At 43.9% G+C, this 18105-nt stretch overlaps 1 protein-coding gene and 1 long non-coding RNA gene across 3 annotated transcripts in view; one reads left to right on the plus strand and one right to left on the minus strand.

Annotated features, from left to right (window-relative positions):
• The window catches only part of LOC113625116 (uncharacterized), a 53804-nt gene extending 36146 nt beyond the window's left edge, over positions 1-17658 (minus strand). The window contains exons 1-2 of one of the 2 annotated variants that reach the window (XR_003434565.1): positions 17041-17658; positions 1606-1773 (exon numbers count right to left, since the gene is read on the minus strand). This is a non-coding gene — a long non-coding RNA (uncharacterized LOC113625116). The remainder of the gene's footprint in view (positions 1-1605; positions 1774-17040) is intronic. The other variant, XR_003434566.1, reaches the window with a different exon arrangement.
• Positions 12024-16370, plus strand: LOC113625114 (folate receptor beta-like). Its single transcript, XM_027115630.1, has 5 exons — positions 12024-12140; positions 13907-14068; positions 15127-15315; positions 15428-15563; positions 15713-16370. The coding sequence occupies exons 2-5, from the start codon at positions 13919-13921 to the stop codon at positions 15997-15999; spliced, it is 762 nt and encodes a 253-aa protein (XP_026971431.1). The 5' UTR covers positions 12024-12140; positions 13907-13918; the 3' UTR covers positions 16000-16370.
• Positions 17659-18105: the final 447 nt, after the last annotated feature.

Below are 18105 nucleotides of genomic sequence, written 5' to 3' on the forward strand. Positions count from 1 at the left end.
AATAACTCCAAAGGGATCATAAACTTAAATGTAACAGATAAAACAATAAAAACTTTAGAAGAAAACAGGAGAACACCTTCCAGACCCTGTGTTAGGCAAAGATTTCTTATATTAATGCTTCCACCCATCATTTGTTTCTTTTTTGGACCAAAAACACAGTCCATCACTGAAAAAACTGATAAACTGGACATCATCAAAATTCAAAACTTCTGCACTTCAAAAGACATCATTAAGAAAATAAAAGACAAGAAATAGCCAAGAGGAAATATCTGCAAAACACATATCTGATAAAGGACTTGTATCCATAATATACAAAGAATACCGACAACTTAATAAGACAAACAACAAATTAACTAATGGGCTAAAGAAATGAATAGATATATTATCAAAGAAAGTACACGAAAAGATGCTCAACATCATCAGTCATTAGGAAAATGCAAATTAAAACCAAAATGAGATACTATTTCATACCCACTAGAATAGCTACAATAATAAGACAGGCAATAACAAATGTTCATAAAGATATAGAGAAACTGGAACCCTCCTATATTGCTGATGGGAATATAAAATGGCACTGTCCTTTGGAAAACAGTGTGGCAGTTTCTCAAAAGGTTAACACAAAACTGTCATACGACCCATCAATTCTACTTCTAAGCATCTACTCAAGAGACATGAAAATACATATCCACACGAAGACGTGCATGTGAATGTTCATAGCAGCATTAGTCGTAATAGCCCCAAACTGAAAATAAGCTCAATGTCCATCAACTGGTGAGTAGACAGACAAAATGTGTCATATCCATACAACAGAATACTATTCAGCAATAAAAAGTAATGAACTACTGACATATGCTATGTCATGAGTGAATCTTAAAAACATTATGCTAAGTGAAAGTCCATTTGTATGAAAGTTCCAGAAAAAGCAAATTTATAGAGACAGAAAGTACACTAGTGGTTGCCTGAGGCTGGATTTTGGAATAGGGATTAACTGTAAATGGGCACAAGGGGGATGAAAATGTTCTAAAACTCATTTATGATCAGGTTGCACCACTCCACAAAGTCACTGTAAATGTTAAATGGGTGAATTTTATGATATGTAAAATGAATGAATGAATGAGTGATTGCCTATAGAATACTCTCCCTTGCAAAGGTAGCATATAAGGAATTTTATAGATTTCTGAAATTTCTGTGGAGTGCACCCATGAGGGGATGCATTCTAAGGAATTTAGCATCTGGCTCCATAAAAATCTACCATCTGAGCCAAACTCTATTCCATCATGAACTTTGAGAAACTGGTTTGACCAACGTGGCAGTCAAGGAGGGAGTCAGTACTTGGTGTAGATGTAAACAATACCAATAGGGATGCTTAGGAGGGTGGCCCACTGCCAAGAATTTTTTTTAGAGAGAGTGCTTATTGCGGTTGGCACAAGTATGGTCTACTGAATTGAGGGTTAGAGACCACAGCCAGGGGAAACAAAAAGGGCTGCATCATATGACTAATCAAAAAAAGAACATGAAGCACATTACCAAAAATACCAACATAATAACCACAATCATATCGCCTTCATCAACTTCCCTAATTCTTTAAAAATTGTTTCTTGTTACCTGTTTGTGGCTTAGCATCTTTCTCCATAGAAGTCTTCTGCTTTGGGGCTGGAATTTTTCTGGAAGTCTCAAGTCCCAGGGCTCTGACAGCTTGAATCATCCAAGCATTAGTTTATGGTGATGTCAGATCCATGAGTCTATTTTCCAGTCAGTCAATTATGGTACGATCTTCAGGAAAACAAAAGGAGAGAAGAGAAGCTCCCTGTTAGCACAAACGGAAGATCGGTCAATCTATTAATTTCTAATACCAGAATAAAAGAGGGAAGAATTTTCACTGGGGTGTAATACAACAGAGCATGAACTTACTGTCAACTGCTATATTTCATGAGGTCTCAGTTGATAGCTATTTTGAGGAGAACATATTATTAGAACCTGGAGAGGGAGAGGTGGACAAGGAGAGATTGTCTTCTCAATCAATTTAACAAACTTATTTTTTATAATTCCATTTGTCCTCTCTATTGCCTCAGCTCCAAGGGAGATATGGACAGCGGATGTATTTAGAAATCTTGAGGGCCTCACAGTCTGTTTTGTAAGATGTGCATGAAAATTACTATCAATAATAAAAGGTTATTTTAAAATAAAGGATAAAATCATCTTGGAAATAGACTTGTTGACAGTCGTCATGCAGACCCTTGCTCATTAAAATGCGTGTGCTTTTACTCATGTGGGAAAGTCTGCAATCACTAAACATTCACAGACACAATCCTTTACCTTGTATAAAAATCCTCTAGAAAGGACGAATTCTTCTCTTTGCTCTAACATCTTTCTCCACAATGTGAACATGATGTACAGGGCAGTTCTTATGATACTGATAAGCTGAATTTTAAAACACGGAGCATACCAATTATACCTAACTATTTTTAGCATCCCTCCTTGCCTCCTTCTTTACTTATGAGTACCATGCTGTGAGGGAACAAATTTTTTATGTATTCTAGCAGCTGTCTGGGAAGTGCCAAGATGATTTTGGTATAAAATATGCCTTGATAGTTTTATTATTCTGAATTTAGGACCTGATCTTGGAGAAGGGAAACAGAAAAAAAAAAAAAAAGTGTTGTCAGGAAATAACCTCAGTCTTGGCTGTGTTATTAATACAAAAACTATATGTTATAACAACCTTGTCACCAAGAATTTTAACTTCTCTAGAAATGAGGGATCCTATTGTTTCATGTTATATCATGACCCAAGAGCATGATGCAAGTCAGCACAAAGCCCAAAAAATTAACATGCTTTTTTGAGAAGTGAAAGTTCAAATTCAGGTTGATAACGACCTAAACTTTGCTATGAGGGCAAAACACACAGGAAACAAAAAATAACTTTTATTTATTCGTGTTAACAATAGACTGTATACTCGAAAACCATTTTACTTACAAGTGACCAATATTATTTAAAGCTTTATGCTTCTTAAAATAGAAGTAATCTGAAGAAGCACTTCTGGAATGACAGAGTAAGGACATCTGAAAATCCACTCCCCCATAAAAGCAATAACACTGGCAAAACTTGTCAAAATCAACTTTTCCAGAACTCTGGAAATTAATCAAAGCTTTCAAAAACCTACGGAGAATTTATTCAAGAAAAATGACTGAATATCAGTAGGAACAGTGAGCTTTGTGGTACTTTTATTTGCTTTTTCCCATCCTCCTCTCCCGAACTCCACAGTAGTCTCCAAAATCAGCAGCCTCACAACTACAGTAGCTATGAAAACCAGTGGCCTAGCAGCCACTAGAGGGGGCAGAGTGGGTGTGGATCTCCCCAAAAAGCCCTATCTCTAGAGAACCGTCACTACTTGATCTATCTGGAAGCTCTGTTAAGAGCCCCATTCACAAGGCTTGTCTGACTCAGAGCCCACCCAGTGAGAAACCCAACGCCTAGGTGTTTGTCTAAATAATCAGCAGCAAATTATTTGACATCCCAGCTTCCTATCAGTTGTGGCAAACAAGAGGCAGGACAAAAAACTTAAAAGGAACATCAGGGAATGAGATGCCAAAAGGGAGCTTTGAAAAGCTCTGACATCTCTACCTGGGGATCTTGAATTCACGTGCATTTGCAGAACTGTGAATATGTCCAGGAAATACCTGAGAAGGCTCCAATCCCTCAGCTCTGGGTTAGGTGATGATCCAAAGGCAAGATCCATGAAAGAAAGAACTGATAAGCTAGATTTAATCAAAATTAAAATTTTTTGCGCGATTAAAGACATTGTTGGAAATTCCCTGGAGGTCCAGTGGTTAGGACTCAGTGCTTTCACTGCCGGGGCCTGAGTTCGATCCCTAGTTGAGGAACTAAGATACTGCAAGCCGTGCAGCATGTCAAAAAAAAAAAAAAAAAAGAAGACATTATCAAGAGAGTGAAAGGTGAAAGGACAAGCCACAGACTGTGAGAACATATTTGCAAAAGATATATCTGATAAATGCCTGTTTAAAACTAAACAATAAGAAAACAACCTGATTAAAAAAAAATGGGCAAAAGATATTAATTAACGGATATTTCATCAAAGAAGATATACAGATGGCAAATAAGCATATGAAAACATGCTGCACATTATATGTCATTAGGAAGTGCAAATTAAAACAACAACATGGGGCTTCCCTGGTGGCACAGTGGTTAAGAATCCGCCTGCCAATACAGGGAACACGGGTTTGAGCCCTGGTCCGGGAAGATCCCACATGCCGCGGAGCAGCTAAGCCCATGCGCCAAAACCACTGAGGCTGCACCCTAGAGCCTGTGCTCCACAACAAGAGAAGCCACTGCAATGAGAAGCCCGCACACAGCAACGAAGACCCAACGCAGCCATAAATAAATAAATAAATAAATAAATAAATAAATTTATTTTAAAAAAACAACAAGGGCTTCCCTGTTGGCGCAGTGGTTGAGAGTCCGCCTGCCGATGCAGGTGACGCGGGTTTGTGCCCCGGTCCAGGAGGATTCCACATGCCGCGGAGCGGCTGGGCCCGTGAGCCATGGTCGCTGAGCCTGCGCGTCCGGAGCCTGTGCTCCGCAATGGGAGAGGCCAAAAAAAAAAAAAAAAACACACAACAACATGATACCATTACACACCTATTAGAATGTCCAGAATCTGGAACACTGACAACACCAAATACTGGCGAGGATGTGGAGCAAAAGGAACCTTCACTCATTGCTGGTGGGAATGCACAGTAATACAGCCACTTTGGAAGATAGTTTGATGGTTTCTTAAAAAACTAAACATACTCTTACCACATGATCCAGCACTCATGCTCCTTAGTATTTACCCAAAGGAGCTGAAAAGTTATTTCTACACTAAGACCTGCACATTAAGGTCTAGAGCAGCTTTATTCATAACTGCTAAACCTTGGAAGCAACCAAGATGTCCTTCAGTAGGTGAGTGAGTAAATAAACTGTGGTACACCCAGATAATGGAATATTATTCAACACTAAAAAGAAATGAACTATCAAGCCATGAAAACAGATGGGGGAACTGGGGACTTCCCTGGTGGTCCAGTGGTTAAGGATCCACCTTCCAATGCAGGGGATGTGGGTTCAATCCCTGGTCGGGGAACTAAGATCCCACATGCTGCGGGGCAACTCAGCTGGCACACGACAACTACTGAGCTCGAGTGCCTTGACAAGAGAGTCCGTGTGCCACAAACTACAGAGCGCACGTGTCCTGGAGCCTGTGCACCACAACTAGAGAAAAAAACCCTGCATGCCACAACTAGAAAGAAGCCCGTGCGCTATGACGAAGAGCCCGCATGCCGCAACTAAGACCAGACGCAGCCAAAAAAAATAAATAAATTAAATAAATATTTTATAAAAAAGACATGGAGGAACCGTAAATATATATTACTAAGTGGAAGAAGCCAATATGAAAAAGCTACATACTGTATGTTTCTAACTATATGACATCTGGAAAAGGCAAAAGTATAGAGATAGCAAAAGGATCAGTGGTTGCTGGGTTTGTGGGGAGGGGGGTGTAGGCAGAGCACAGAGGATTTTTAGTGCAGTGAAAATACTCTGTATATTATAATGATGGATACCATTATGCATTTGTCCAAATTCATTGCATGTGCAACACCAAGAGTGAACCCTAATGTAAATTATGGACTTTGGCTGATTAAGATGTGTCAATGTAGGTTCATCAATGTAACAATGTTACCACTCTGGTTGAGGATGTTATAATGGAGGAAGCTATGTACGTGTGGGGGCAGGGGATATATAGGAAATTTCTGTACCTTCCCCTCAATTTCATTGTGAACCTTAAGCTGCTCTAAAAAACGAAAGCCTGAATAAAAGTTTTTTTTATTAGAGGTGCTCAAAAGCAGGTTTGAAGTGGCTTCAGGTTTGAAGAATCTATAAATGTGAAGATGGAAAACAGAAATTGTCCATTCTTAAGAACAAAAAAAAAAAAAGGGAAAAATGAACACAGCCTCAGGGACTTGTGGTAACCATCATGCATACCAAAATATGCACAATGGGAGTTCTATAAGGGGGGGGGAAGATATAAATATTATAGTATTGGAGGAATCATGGCCTAATCTCAGATTTTATTTAAAAAATTAATCTACACATCTGAGAAGCTCAATGACGTCAAGATAATATAAACTCAAAGAAATACACACTTAAACACATCAGAGTCAAACTACTGGAAGACAAAGAGAGAATCCTACAAGCAGCAATAGAAAAACAACTTATCATGTACAAAGTATCCTCAATAAGAGTAACTGCTAATGTTTCATCAGCAACGATGAAGGCCAGGAGGCAGTGGGATAATATATTCAAAGTGCTGAAGTGAAAAAGCTCAATCAAGAATTCTATAATCAAGGGGAATTGCCTGGTGGTCCAGTGGTTAGGACTCCCTGCTTTCACTGCCAAGGGTATGGGTTTAATCCCTGGTCAGGGAACTAAAACCCGCAAGCTGCACAGTTCATCCAAAAAAAAAAAAAGAAAAAGAAAAAAAAAAGAATTCTATAACCAGAAAAACTATCCTTCAAAAATGAAGGAGAGGGACTTTCCCTGGTGGCACAGTGGTTAAGACTCTGCGCTCCCAATGCAGGGGGCCTGGGTTCAATCCCTGGTCAGGGAACTAGATCCCACATGCGTGCCACGACTAAGAGTTCACATGCCACAACTAAGGAGCCCGTGTGCTGCAATTAAGGAGCCCACATGCTGCAACTAAGACCCAGTGCAACCAAATAAATGAATATTTAAAAAAAAAAGGAAGGCAAAATTAAGACATACCCAAATAAACCAAAAGTGAGAGAATTTGTTGCTAGCAGACTTTCTTTACAAGAAATACTAAAGGTTGTTCTTCAAGCTGAAATGAAAGGCCACCAGACAGTATGTGAATCCCCATGAAGAAATCAAGAGCATAAGTAAAAGTTAATATACAAAGAAATATAAAATATGGTATAAATGTATTTATGTTGTAACACTTATCCTATCTAATGGAAAAAGACAGCTGTGTAAAATAATACTTATTAAAAGTCTGTTGATATGTTCATAATGTGTAAAATTATACTTTGTATGACAATAATAGTACAAAGGAGTGGGGGAGGGAATGAAGCTATATTGGAGCAAAGTTTTGAATACTATTGAAACTCGGTATTAACATCAACTAGATTGTTATAAATTATGATGTTAGTTGTAATCTCGGAGCAACTAGTAAGAAAAAACTCAAAAATTATAGTAAAAGAAACAACAAAGGCATTAAAATGGTACACTACAAAATATGAATTAAACACAAAGACGGCAGTAATAGAGAAACGGAGGGACAAAAAAGACAAACAACATATATAAAGCAAATAAAATTAAAGATGTAAAACATATCATTAGTAATTACATTTTATATAAATGGATTAAATACTCCCAATAAAAGTGCAGAGATTAGCAGATAAAAAAATCATTATCCTGGGCTTCCCTGGTGGCGCAGCTGTTGAGAGTCCGCCTGCCGATGCAGGGGACACGGGTTCGTGCCCCGGTCCGGGAAGATCCCACATGCCGCGGAGCGGCTGGGCCCGTGAGCCATGGCCGCTGAGCCTGCGCGTCTGGAGCCTGTGCTCCGCAACGGGAGAGGCTACAACAGTGAGAGGCCCGCGTACCGCAAAAAAAATAAAAATAAAAAAAATAAAGCACTGAACAAACAAGGAATAGAAGGGATTTTCCCCAATGTGATAAAGGACATCTATGAAAAACCCACAGCTAACATCCTGTTCTATGCCAAAAGGCTTTACCCCTAAGATCAGCAATAAGACAGGTATATCCACTCTCATCATGTCTACTCAACACTGTATAAAAGTTGTAGCTAAGGCTATTAGTGAAGAAAAAGAAATAAGATCCATACAAATTGGAATGTTAGAAGTAAAACAATTTCTATTCACAAATGATGTGATATTCTATATAGAAAATCCTAAGGAATCCTCAAACACATGATTACTAACAAATGAGTTCAGCAACTTTGTAGGATACCAGATCAATATGCAAAAATCATTTGTATTTCTATACACTAGCAATGAACAATACAAAAATAAATTTAAGAATACAGTTCCAGGCTTCCCTGGTGGCGCAGTGGTTGAGAATCTGTCTGCCAATGCAGGGTACACGGGTTCAAGCCCTGGTCCGGGAAAATCCCACATGCCGCGGAGCAACTAAGCCCGTGCGCCACAACTACTGAGCCTGCGTCCTAGAGCCCACAAGCCACAACTACTGAGCCCGCGTGCCACAACTACTGAAGCCCTTGTGCCTAGAGCCCGTGCTCCGCAACAAGAGAAGTCACCGCAATGAGAAGCCTGCGCACCACAATAAAGAGTAGCCCCCGCTTGCCACAGCTAGAGAAAGCCCGTGCACAGCAACGAAGACCCAACGCAGCCAAAAATAAATTAAATAAATAAATAAATTTATTTTTAAAAAATAAAATAAAATGTGTGGCCCAGGATAAAAAAAAAAAAGAAAAATACAGTTCCATTCACAATAGCTTAAAAAAGAATCAAATACACAGGAAAAAATTTAACAAACGAAGTAAAAGACTTGCACAGGGGACTTCCCTGGCAGTCCAGTGGTTAAGACTCCGTGCTTCCCAGCCGCATAGCACAGGGAGATCAGCTCGGTGCTTTGTGACCACCTAGAGGGGTGGGATAGGGAGGGTGGGAGGGAGGGAGACGAAAGAGGGAAGAGATATGGGGATATATGTATAACTGATTCACTTTGTTATAAAGCAGAAACTAACACACCATTGTAAAGCAATTATACTCCAATAAAGAATTAAAAAAAAAAAAAAAAAAGACTCCGTGCTTCCACTGCAAGGGGCGTGGGTTCAATCCCTAGACAGGGAAATAAGATCCCACATGCCACATGGCGAGGCCAAATTAAAAAACAACAACAAAAAAACTTGTACACTGAAAATTACAAAACATTGTTGAAAGAAATGCAAAACCTAAATAAATGGAAAGAAATTCCATGTTCATCAATGAGAAGACTTGATAGTGTTATGAGGACAATACTTCCCAAATTGATCTACAGATTGAACTCAATTCTTATCAAAATCTCAGCTGGCTATTTTGGAGTAACTGACAACCTGATCCTAAAATCCACATGGACATGAAAGAGACCTACAATAGCCAAAACAATCTTGAAAAAGAACAAAATTAGAGGACTCACACTTCCTGATTTTAAAACTTACTACAAAACTATAAGACAGTACAGTAGCAGGATGGAGCTGAGAGTCCAGATTTTTGACAACAGTGCTAAGACAATGCAAGAGGGGAAAGCATAATCTTTTCAAAATATGGTGCACATTCACAACTGAATATTCACATGCAAAAAAATTAAGCTGGACTCTATTTTACACCACACACAAAAACTAACTCAAAATGGATCAAAGGCCTAACCATAAGAGCTAAAACTATAAAACTGTAAGAAAACGTAGGGGAAGAGCTTCATAATATTACATTAGGCAGTGATTTCTTGGATATGATAGCAAAAGCACAGGTAACAAAAGAAAAAAAAGACAAATTGGACTACATCAAAATTTAAAACTTCTGTCCAGCAAAAGACAATTAATAGAATGAAAGGCAACATACAGAATGGGAGAAAATATTTGCAAATCATGTATCTGATAAGGGATTAATCCAGAATATATAAAGAACTCCTATAATTTAACAAAAACAAAATAACCTGATTAAAAAATGGGCAAATAACATGAATAAACATTTCTCCAAAGAAGATATACAAATTACCAACAAGCATACAAAAATAGGCTCAACATTACTAATCATTAGAGAAATGCAAATCAAAACCACAGTGACATACCACCTCATATCCACTAGGATGGCTACAATTAAAGAAACAAACAAACCAACAGAAAATAACAAGTGTAGCCAGGATGTGGAGAAATTGAAATCCTTGTACACTGCTGGTGGAAATGTAAAATTGTGCAACCATTTTGGAAAACAGTATGACAGTTCCTCAAAAATTAAAAATAGAATTACCATATGATCCAGCTATTCCACTTCTGGTTACATATCCGAAAGAATTGAAAGCAGAGTCCCAAAGAGATAGTTGTATACCTGTGTTCATAGTAGCATTCTTCACAATAGTCAGAAGGTGGAAGCAGCTCAAGTGTCCATGGATGGATGAATGGATAAAATGTGGTATATACACACAATGGAATATTATTCAGCTATAAAAAGGAATGAAATTCTGACACATGGATGAACCTTGAAGACATTATGCTAAGTGTAATAAGCCAGTCACAAAAGGACAAATAATGTATGACCCCAATTATATGAGATATCTAGAGCAGTCAAATTCTTAGAGACAGAAGGTTGAATGGTGGTTACTGAGGACTGGGGAGAGAAGGAAATGGGAAGCTGCTGACTAATGGAAATAGAGTTTCAGTTTTACAGGATGAAAATGTCCTAGAGATTTGTTGCACAACAATATGAATATACTTAACACTACTGAATTGTATACTTAAAATGGTTAAGGCAGTACATTTTATATATTCTGTATTTTACCACAATTTTTTAAAAGGCTAAAATATTGTTTAATTGAGGTATTCTCATTTATCAGATTTGAGACAATTTTTCTCTGTGACCCTGGACTTCTGTACCTCATCTTCTACCTGTGTCCATCTGGCTGCTCATAAATTAATCTGATAGCTGCCATTTAAGCCTACTCAAGCAACCTAAATGTCCATCAATAGATGAATGGAAAAAGAAGATGTGTTCATAGTAGTATTCTTTACAGTAGTCAAAAGGTGGAAGCAGGGCTTCCCTGGTGGCGCAGTGGTTGAGAGTCCGCCTGCCAATGCAGGAGACGCGGGTTCGTGCCCTGGTCCGGGAAGATCCCACATGCCGTGGAGTGGCTGGGCCCGTGAGCCATGGCCGCTGAGCCTGCACGTCCAGAGCCTGTGCTCCAAAACGGGAGAGGCCACAACAGTGAGAGGCCCACGTACAGGAAAAAAAAAAAGGTGGAAGCAGCTCAAAGGTCCATGGATGGATGAATGGATAAAATGTGGTATATACACACAATGGAATATTACTCAGCCATAAAAACAAATGAAATATTGCCATTTGCAGCATATGAATGGATGTACAGATTATGATACTAAGTGAAATGTCAGGCAGAAAAAGACAAATATTATATGATATCACTTATACGTGGAATCTAAAAAAATAATACATTGCCATGTGGTGTGGCCAAAAAAATAATAATAATGATACAAATCAACTTATTTACAAAATAGAAACAGAGTCACAGACATAGAAAACAAACTTATGGTTACCTAACGGGAAAGGGGAGGGAGAAGGATAAATTAGGAGTATGGAATTAACAGATACACACCACTATATATAAAATAGATGAACAAAAGGGATTTACTGTATAGCATAGGGAACTATATTCAATATCTTGTAATAACCTATAATGGAAAAGAATCTGAAGCTGTACACCTGAAGCTAACACAATATTATAAATCAAATATAGTTAATTAAAAATTTTTTTAAGCCTACTCAGTATATGTCAGGCTTTTCTACATATAATTCTCAACAATCTTCTTGTGAGCAAACTGAAGCTGAGAAAGATTCAGTGATATTTCCCACAGTTGTGGGAGGGATAGAGCTATCACTGGGTCCCATGACCTGGCCCCAAAGCCTGGGTTCTTTCTCACTAGGTCCCATTCCCCTCAAGTTAGCTTTATCCTAACAACCGCCTGGGGTCAAAAATTCAGATCCCCCTTGGAGATGAGCAATCATCTAGATTTTGATGCATGTTGAATGTGTAGACTCTGGAATGAATAAATTAACAAATAAAGAGATGAATGAAAACAGGAATGGATCATTTGACAGACTAAAGCAATCCTGAAGAGGGTGGGATCGGAAGAGAAGGAAGAGCAGGAGGAAAGCTGAAAGAGGAAATTGTATCTATGCTTCCCAGAGCTCCTAGTCAGTCTATCCGGCGCTGAGGACAGAGAACACAGAGGGCAGTGCTGCGGCTTGGAGCTGCTGCCAACCTGAAGACAGGCCAATCCAGAGTTGTGTGTGCGCCCAGCAGCAAAGGAGGCTCAGGCAAGTTGCCCTAAGGAGGGGATGGTGACAGGACACTGGGGAGACTTGGCAGGTTGGCGCATAGGGGCGGGGCATACCTCTCTTTAGAAAGATCACTCTGGCTCCTGCGGGGAAGGTGACTTGAAGGGGAAGAAACTGGAGGAGGGAAGACCTTACCCCAAACACAGAGCCAAGGGAAGTGAATTCCAGAAACGTTTTCGGAGAGACCTTGCCAGGGCTTGGTGATCAACTGCATGGAGGATGGGGAGGGAGAGGAAAGTCTCTATTATCAACTCTTAGGTCCCTCGGTGACAGAGCCTAAAGGAAAAGATCTGTCATGGGCGGGGTGAAAGGTGAGAGGCAGTCATGGACAGAGTAGTGGGCCGTCACTTTTGCTGGGGGTCTCCCACGACTCTAAGTGCTTGTCTGGTTAGCAGCTCCAATGTGAGGTCCTCAGGTCCTAGGGTCCTGCATTTGTGTTTTGAGGGATAAGGTAGGGATCTGGTGCATCTGTCCAGAAAGAGCTGAGGAGGCCAGAGTCACAATGTGGGGGGTGGACAGGAGGAAATGGCTTTCAGAGAATAAGGAAGGAAAAAGTCTGAGAAAGCAAAGCTGTTTAAAAACAACCACCCCAGGGGCTTCCCTTGTGGTGCAGTGGTTAAGAATCTGCCTGCCAAGGCAGGGGACACGGGTTCGAGCTGGTCCAGGAAGATCCCACATGCTGCGGAGCAACTAAGCCCATGTGCTACGACTACTGAGCCTGCGCTCTAGAGCCCACGTGCCACAACTACCGAGCCCGCGTGCCACAACTACTGAAGCCCGCGTGCCTAGAGCCCGTGCTCCGCAACAAGAGAAGCCACTGCAATGAGAAGCCTGCACACTGCAACGCAGAGTAGCCCCCACTAGACACAACTAAAGAAAGCCCTCGTGCAGCAACAAAGACCTAATGCAGCCAAAAATAAATTAAAAAAAGAAAAGTAGAGTCCCAGTAGCAACCTAAATGTCCATCAACAGACTGAGTGGATAAAGAAGATGTGGTACATATATACAATGGAATATTACTCAGCCATAAAAAGAATGAAATGATGCCATTTGCAACAACATGGATGGACCTAGAGATTATCATACTAAGTGAAATGAACCAGACAGAGAAAGACAAGTATCATATGATACTGCTTATATGTGGAATCTTTAAAAAAACAAACAAACAAAAACCACCCTTGTCATTTCTGTATCATTTAACCAAACACCATCCTGCGTGTTACCTCACTTGATCCTTGTGCTGATCCGGAGAACTCAGCAGAGCTGGGTCGCTGCCACCCCAGGGGTAACAGGGTTTCTAACCTGGCATGGGAACCCAGGTGATCCAGGGTGTAAAGGCAGGGCACTTGCTGGACACAGAATGAGGGCACTGTGTGTCCCTGGCCCCTTTCAGGGGAGCAGAGCATGGACCTGAATTATTTAGTTACTTTTCTTAGATCAAGTCCAGAGAGAAGGTGAGAGCACAAGGCATCTCCTCCACCTTGGGAAGATTCCCCCAGGGCTCACCCTCTAATCCCAGATCCCCTTCTGAGCCCTTCGAGCCTGAGGTGAGGGAGCCACCCCTTTTGCCGATCTTCTCTACTTCAGTCTCAAGGAGCCTCAGGACCCCAACACTGAAGGAACAGGGTCTGACCCCATCCTTCAGTGTGGAGCTGGGGAGACTGAGGCAAGAGGTGAAGGGGGCACGCTGCATGGGACTCTCTCCCCTCAGGCTTTGGTCTCCCTAACCACAGCTGCCTCTGCAGGAAAAGAAAGGCATGCCCTGGAAATTAACACCCCTTCTGCTGTTTCTGGCCTGGATGGCCTACCAGTGCAGTGCCCAGCCCAGGACAGACCTGCTCAACGTCTGCATGGATGCCAAGCACCACAAGGTAAAGCCAGGCCCTGAGGACAAGCTACATGACCAGGTGAGGATGGACTGTGGCTCTGGGCAGGGAGGGGGCTTGTTCAGACAAGGAAGAGGAAGTCAGGGTGGCGAGGGAGGGGTCGCGGGGTCAGCCCCTTCACCACACACACACATCCTGAATTATCACTGTGGGAGAAGGTGAAGGTAGGATGCGGGGGAGTGGCTGGCGTGATTCTAGGGGTGGCCTGCTCAGGATACGACACCGTGTCGGCAATAAGGCGGAATGATCGTTTACTGAGCACCTACCAGGTGTCATGTGTTTTCCGTGTGTGATTTCATATTCCCAGGGGTCCTGTGATGTGGGTAGATGATGTTCTCCTCCACATGACACAAATTAGGAAACTGAGGCCCAGAGAAGCACACAGACACACAAAGGAATGGGACAGGACTTGCCTTGTGGTGGGGTAGGGGTAGGACTGAGGTGGGCAACTCCAGGGGTTTAAAGGGTGAGAGACTTCAGCGTATATTACTGCATAGCGTATCCCCTTTCCTCCTTTGCTCAGAATGCCACCTTCCAGTGAGGCTGTTCACAACCAGCCAGAAAATTTCAACAGTCATCCCATACTCCATATTTCCATTCCCTGCTGTAATTTCCTCCATATAACTGATCGGATCTTGATATATATTTTTTCTCTTTTAGTTCTTACTGTCTCCCCTCACCAGAACACATATTTCTGTTTTGTTCTCTTCTATATTCCCAGCATCTAGAACAGCAACTGGCATAAAACAAGTACTCAGTAATTATTTTTTAGTGAAAAAATAAAATACTTTGTATAAAGTATCAAGCGCTGTATAAATGAAAACTATTGTCTCCCCAAGGCAGGGTCTCTCCCAGGCTCTCACCACCCCTGCCTCCCCATCACACTGTTGTAATTGAGTCTCTCCCAAGACCAGAGTTTCTGGAGGCCAAGGACAGAGAGGTCCTAACAGCGAGCGTTCCTAGGACAACCTACCTGGGGCAGGAGGGCAAGAGCCAAATGGGAAGAGGCTGGAGGTGGCAGAGCTTGTGGTCGGGGAGGCAGTTAGTCTCATGTCTTCCCCCCCCCCGCCCCCCCGCAGTGCATCCCCTGGAAGAAGAATGCCTGCTGCTCTGCCAAAGTCAGCCAGGAGCTGCACAGGGACACCTCCTCCCTGTATAACTTTAACTGGGAGCACTGTGGCAAGATGAAGCCCGCCTGCAAGCGCCACTTCATTCAGGACAACTGCCTCTACGAGTGCTCACCTAACCTGGGGCCCTGGATCCAGGAGGTATTGGTGTCTCCCTCACCCCACCCCAGCAGGCTGTCGCCCAACTCAGTCAAGGCTGTTCCTACCAACATCTCAGGCTGACTGGAGCCCTCCCTCCCCCGGCTCCCCCCAGGTGAACCAGAGCTGGCGCAAAGAACGGTTCCTGAACGTGCCCCTGTGCAAAGAGGACTGTCAGAGCTGGTGGGAAGACTGCCGCACCTCCTACACCTGCAAGGCCGACTGGCACAAAGGCTGGAACTGGACCTCAGGTGAGGGCCTGAGGGTGGGGAGATGGAGGTGGAGAATGGAGAAAGGGGGTTTGAGGATTTGGGGTTGGGCAAGTATTTCTAAGGGGGGCCAGAAATGAGTTTTGGGCCCAGGGGCTGAATGTCCGTGCCTACCCTCTCTCCCCCTGCAGGATCTAACAAGTGCCCAACTGGGACCACCTGTGGCACATTTGAGTTCTACTTCCCCACGCCAGCAGCCCTGTGTGAGGGCCTCTGGAGTAACTCCTACAAGCTCAGCAACTACAGCCGGGGCAGTGGCCGCTGCATCCAGATGTGGTTCGACCCCGCCCAGGGCAACCCCAACGAGGAGGTGGCGAGGTTCTATGCCTTGGCCATGAGTGCTGGGGCCGTGCCCCAGGGGATTAGACCTCTCCTGCTCTGCCTGGCCCTGATTTTGCCACTCTGGCTCCATGAATGAGTCCAGCCATCCCCAGACAGTCCTCAGGTTTGATGACCAGGCTGGGCTCAGCTCAGCTCCCACAAATGAGGAAGCCATAAGCATGCCTCCATCCATTACCCATCCCTCTGTCATCTAGTTCCTGCTCCATGGTGGGGCCTGTGGTTTCTCTGACAGCCAGTTCTAAAAAACAGACCAACACATCCGTGTCTGATGAATTATTCTGGTTGTGAGTTTGTGGGTGGTAGAGGGCAGATTCCATAGTTTTTGGATTCCTTCAGATTAGAGAAATGAGACATGGGTTTGAAACCCAGCTCTGCTACTATGTGAAAGTGAAGCAGTTGCTTGACTGCTCTAAACCATACCTCCTCAATAAAATGAAGATAATAATCCTTCCTTCTCTCATGGTTGTTAAATGTTGCCTAAAAGCCATGTGTGCCTAGTGCCTGCACATTAATAGTCCTCAGGGATCCTGTTGCCCTTGTAGCCCCAAATGAGAGCGCCAAGTCCAGAACTTCATTATTTATACTGGGCCCCAAATACCCTTCCTTTCCCCCAGGCCTTGTCTGCCTGGCTCTGTGCTCAGCTCTGCTGCTCTGGGAAAGCTGGGGATGGGAGCCAGGGAAGGCTTTGGATTCCCGGGGCAGGGGGTGCAGCGGGTCTGGTGTGAAAATAAATTCACCCATGTGGATTGAAGGGGCAGAGTTGGGGCTTGGGAGCCTCAGAGGAGGAAGACAGCAGATTGGGGAGAGCATCTGTGAGGTTCCTGGGGAGGAAATACTCCGGAGCCTTGCACTGGTTCAGCCCTGCTGTATCCTGGAAGCGTGGCTGGAAAAGCGGCGGAAACCCTTAGGGGCTTCCCAGGGGCAGGAACTTCTCTGGCACCTTTGTCCCCTCCAGGGTTGGTAGATATGCCTCTCCTAGAGGATTGCTCTGTCGTTGCACAGCCCCCAGGAACTGGGCCTGAGTTTATATCTCAGGGTCTCCCCCTTCCCCTTTCCCCCTGGGGAAGCCTTTGTCTCCACATCCCAACCGCAGTTATCGTCAGAGAGGCGCAGGTACCTGTGTGAGAACGCCAGGCAGGAGGTGTCATCAAGCTAGGACGAGAACCCAGAAGTGAAGACTCATAGTCCAGGTCTCTCCCGCCGCCTCATACCAAGAGGTGACTGATAGGGGAAGCTGGCCACAGATTGGAGGACGAGTTATTGGGTTGCTGGAGGGGTCCTGAGACGCTGTTTACCGTGTGGGTGAGTCTCAGTCACTACATTTACCTAGTCTGGAAGGCCCCACGGACCCCCGCTCCACGTCCCAGGCTTTGCTCCAGCTGGGTGAAGTCAATGCACATTTGAAACAGAGAAAGGAGCTCGTCGGAACTGACCCAGACACAGGTTCAATTTAGCAAAGTGAAAGTTCTCTCGCAGGTTAAAGGGGATCCTCCGACAGCGGCCTAAGAGTTGGCAGCAATGGGAGCCAGGCTGGAGGCCTGCGCCTTTAAGGATCCAGGGGGCGGAGGGGCGGGGCAGGAAGCGGACTCCCAGGAGACGCCGCCACCGGCTAGGTCTTTTTGTGGGGAGGGGCGGGCCAGACCCTCCTAAGGACCCCGCCCCCTTTCCGGGAGGCCCAGGGGGCCCTACCGCCCCTTGTGGGAGGGGAAGGGGCCGGGGGTTGTCGGAGCGAGCCTGGTCTAGGGCGCTCCTGGCTCCGCGTCCCGCCCACAGAGGCTCGAGTTTGTTGACTTGGAGGGAGTAGCTGGGATGGGGGCGGGTGCTAATAATACTCGTTCGTTCCATTGCCTCGCTTTACAGTTTACACAGCTGTCACCTTCGTTACTCCTTAATTAATAATAAAAATAGCCGCTGTTCGGGAGCGCCCACTGAATGCCAGGCCCCGTGCGGAGAGCTTTACAAGAACGGTCCTATTGAGTCTGCCCTCATAAAGTTATCCCCATTTTACAGAGCCGGAAGGCGAGCCTCTGAGAGGCGCCGTGACTCGCCCGAGGTCAATCGGCTGGTTAGCGGCTCCGGAATCAAGGCACTGGGCCGGGCGAGGCGGGGCGCGGGTTCTACCCCCGGCTCGGCGGAGAGCCGCGGGGGCGGGGCGGCGGGCGGGGCGGAAGGCGAGGTGGGG

Source organism: Aethalodelphis obliquidens, unplaced genomic scaffold (genome assembly GCF_003676395.1).
Source record: "Aethalodelphis obliquidens isolate GAN/ISIS:26980383/991018 unplaced genomic scaffold, ASM367639v1 scaffold14, whole genome shotgun sequence".
Lineage (NCBI taxonomy): Eukaryota > Metazoa > Chordata > Mammalia > Artiodactyla > Delphinidae > Aethalodelphis > Aethalodelphis obliquidens.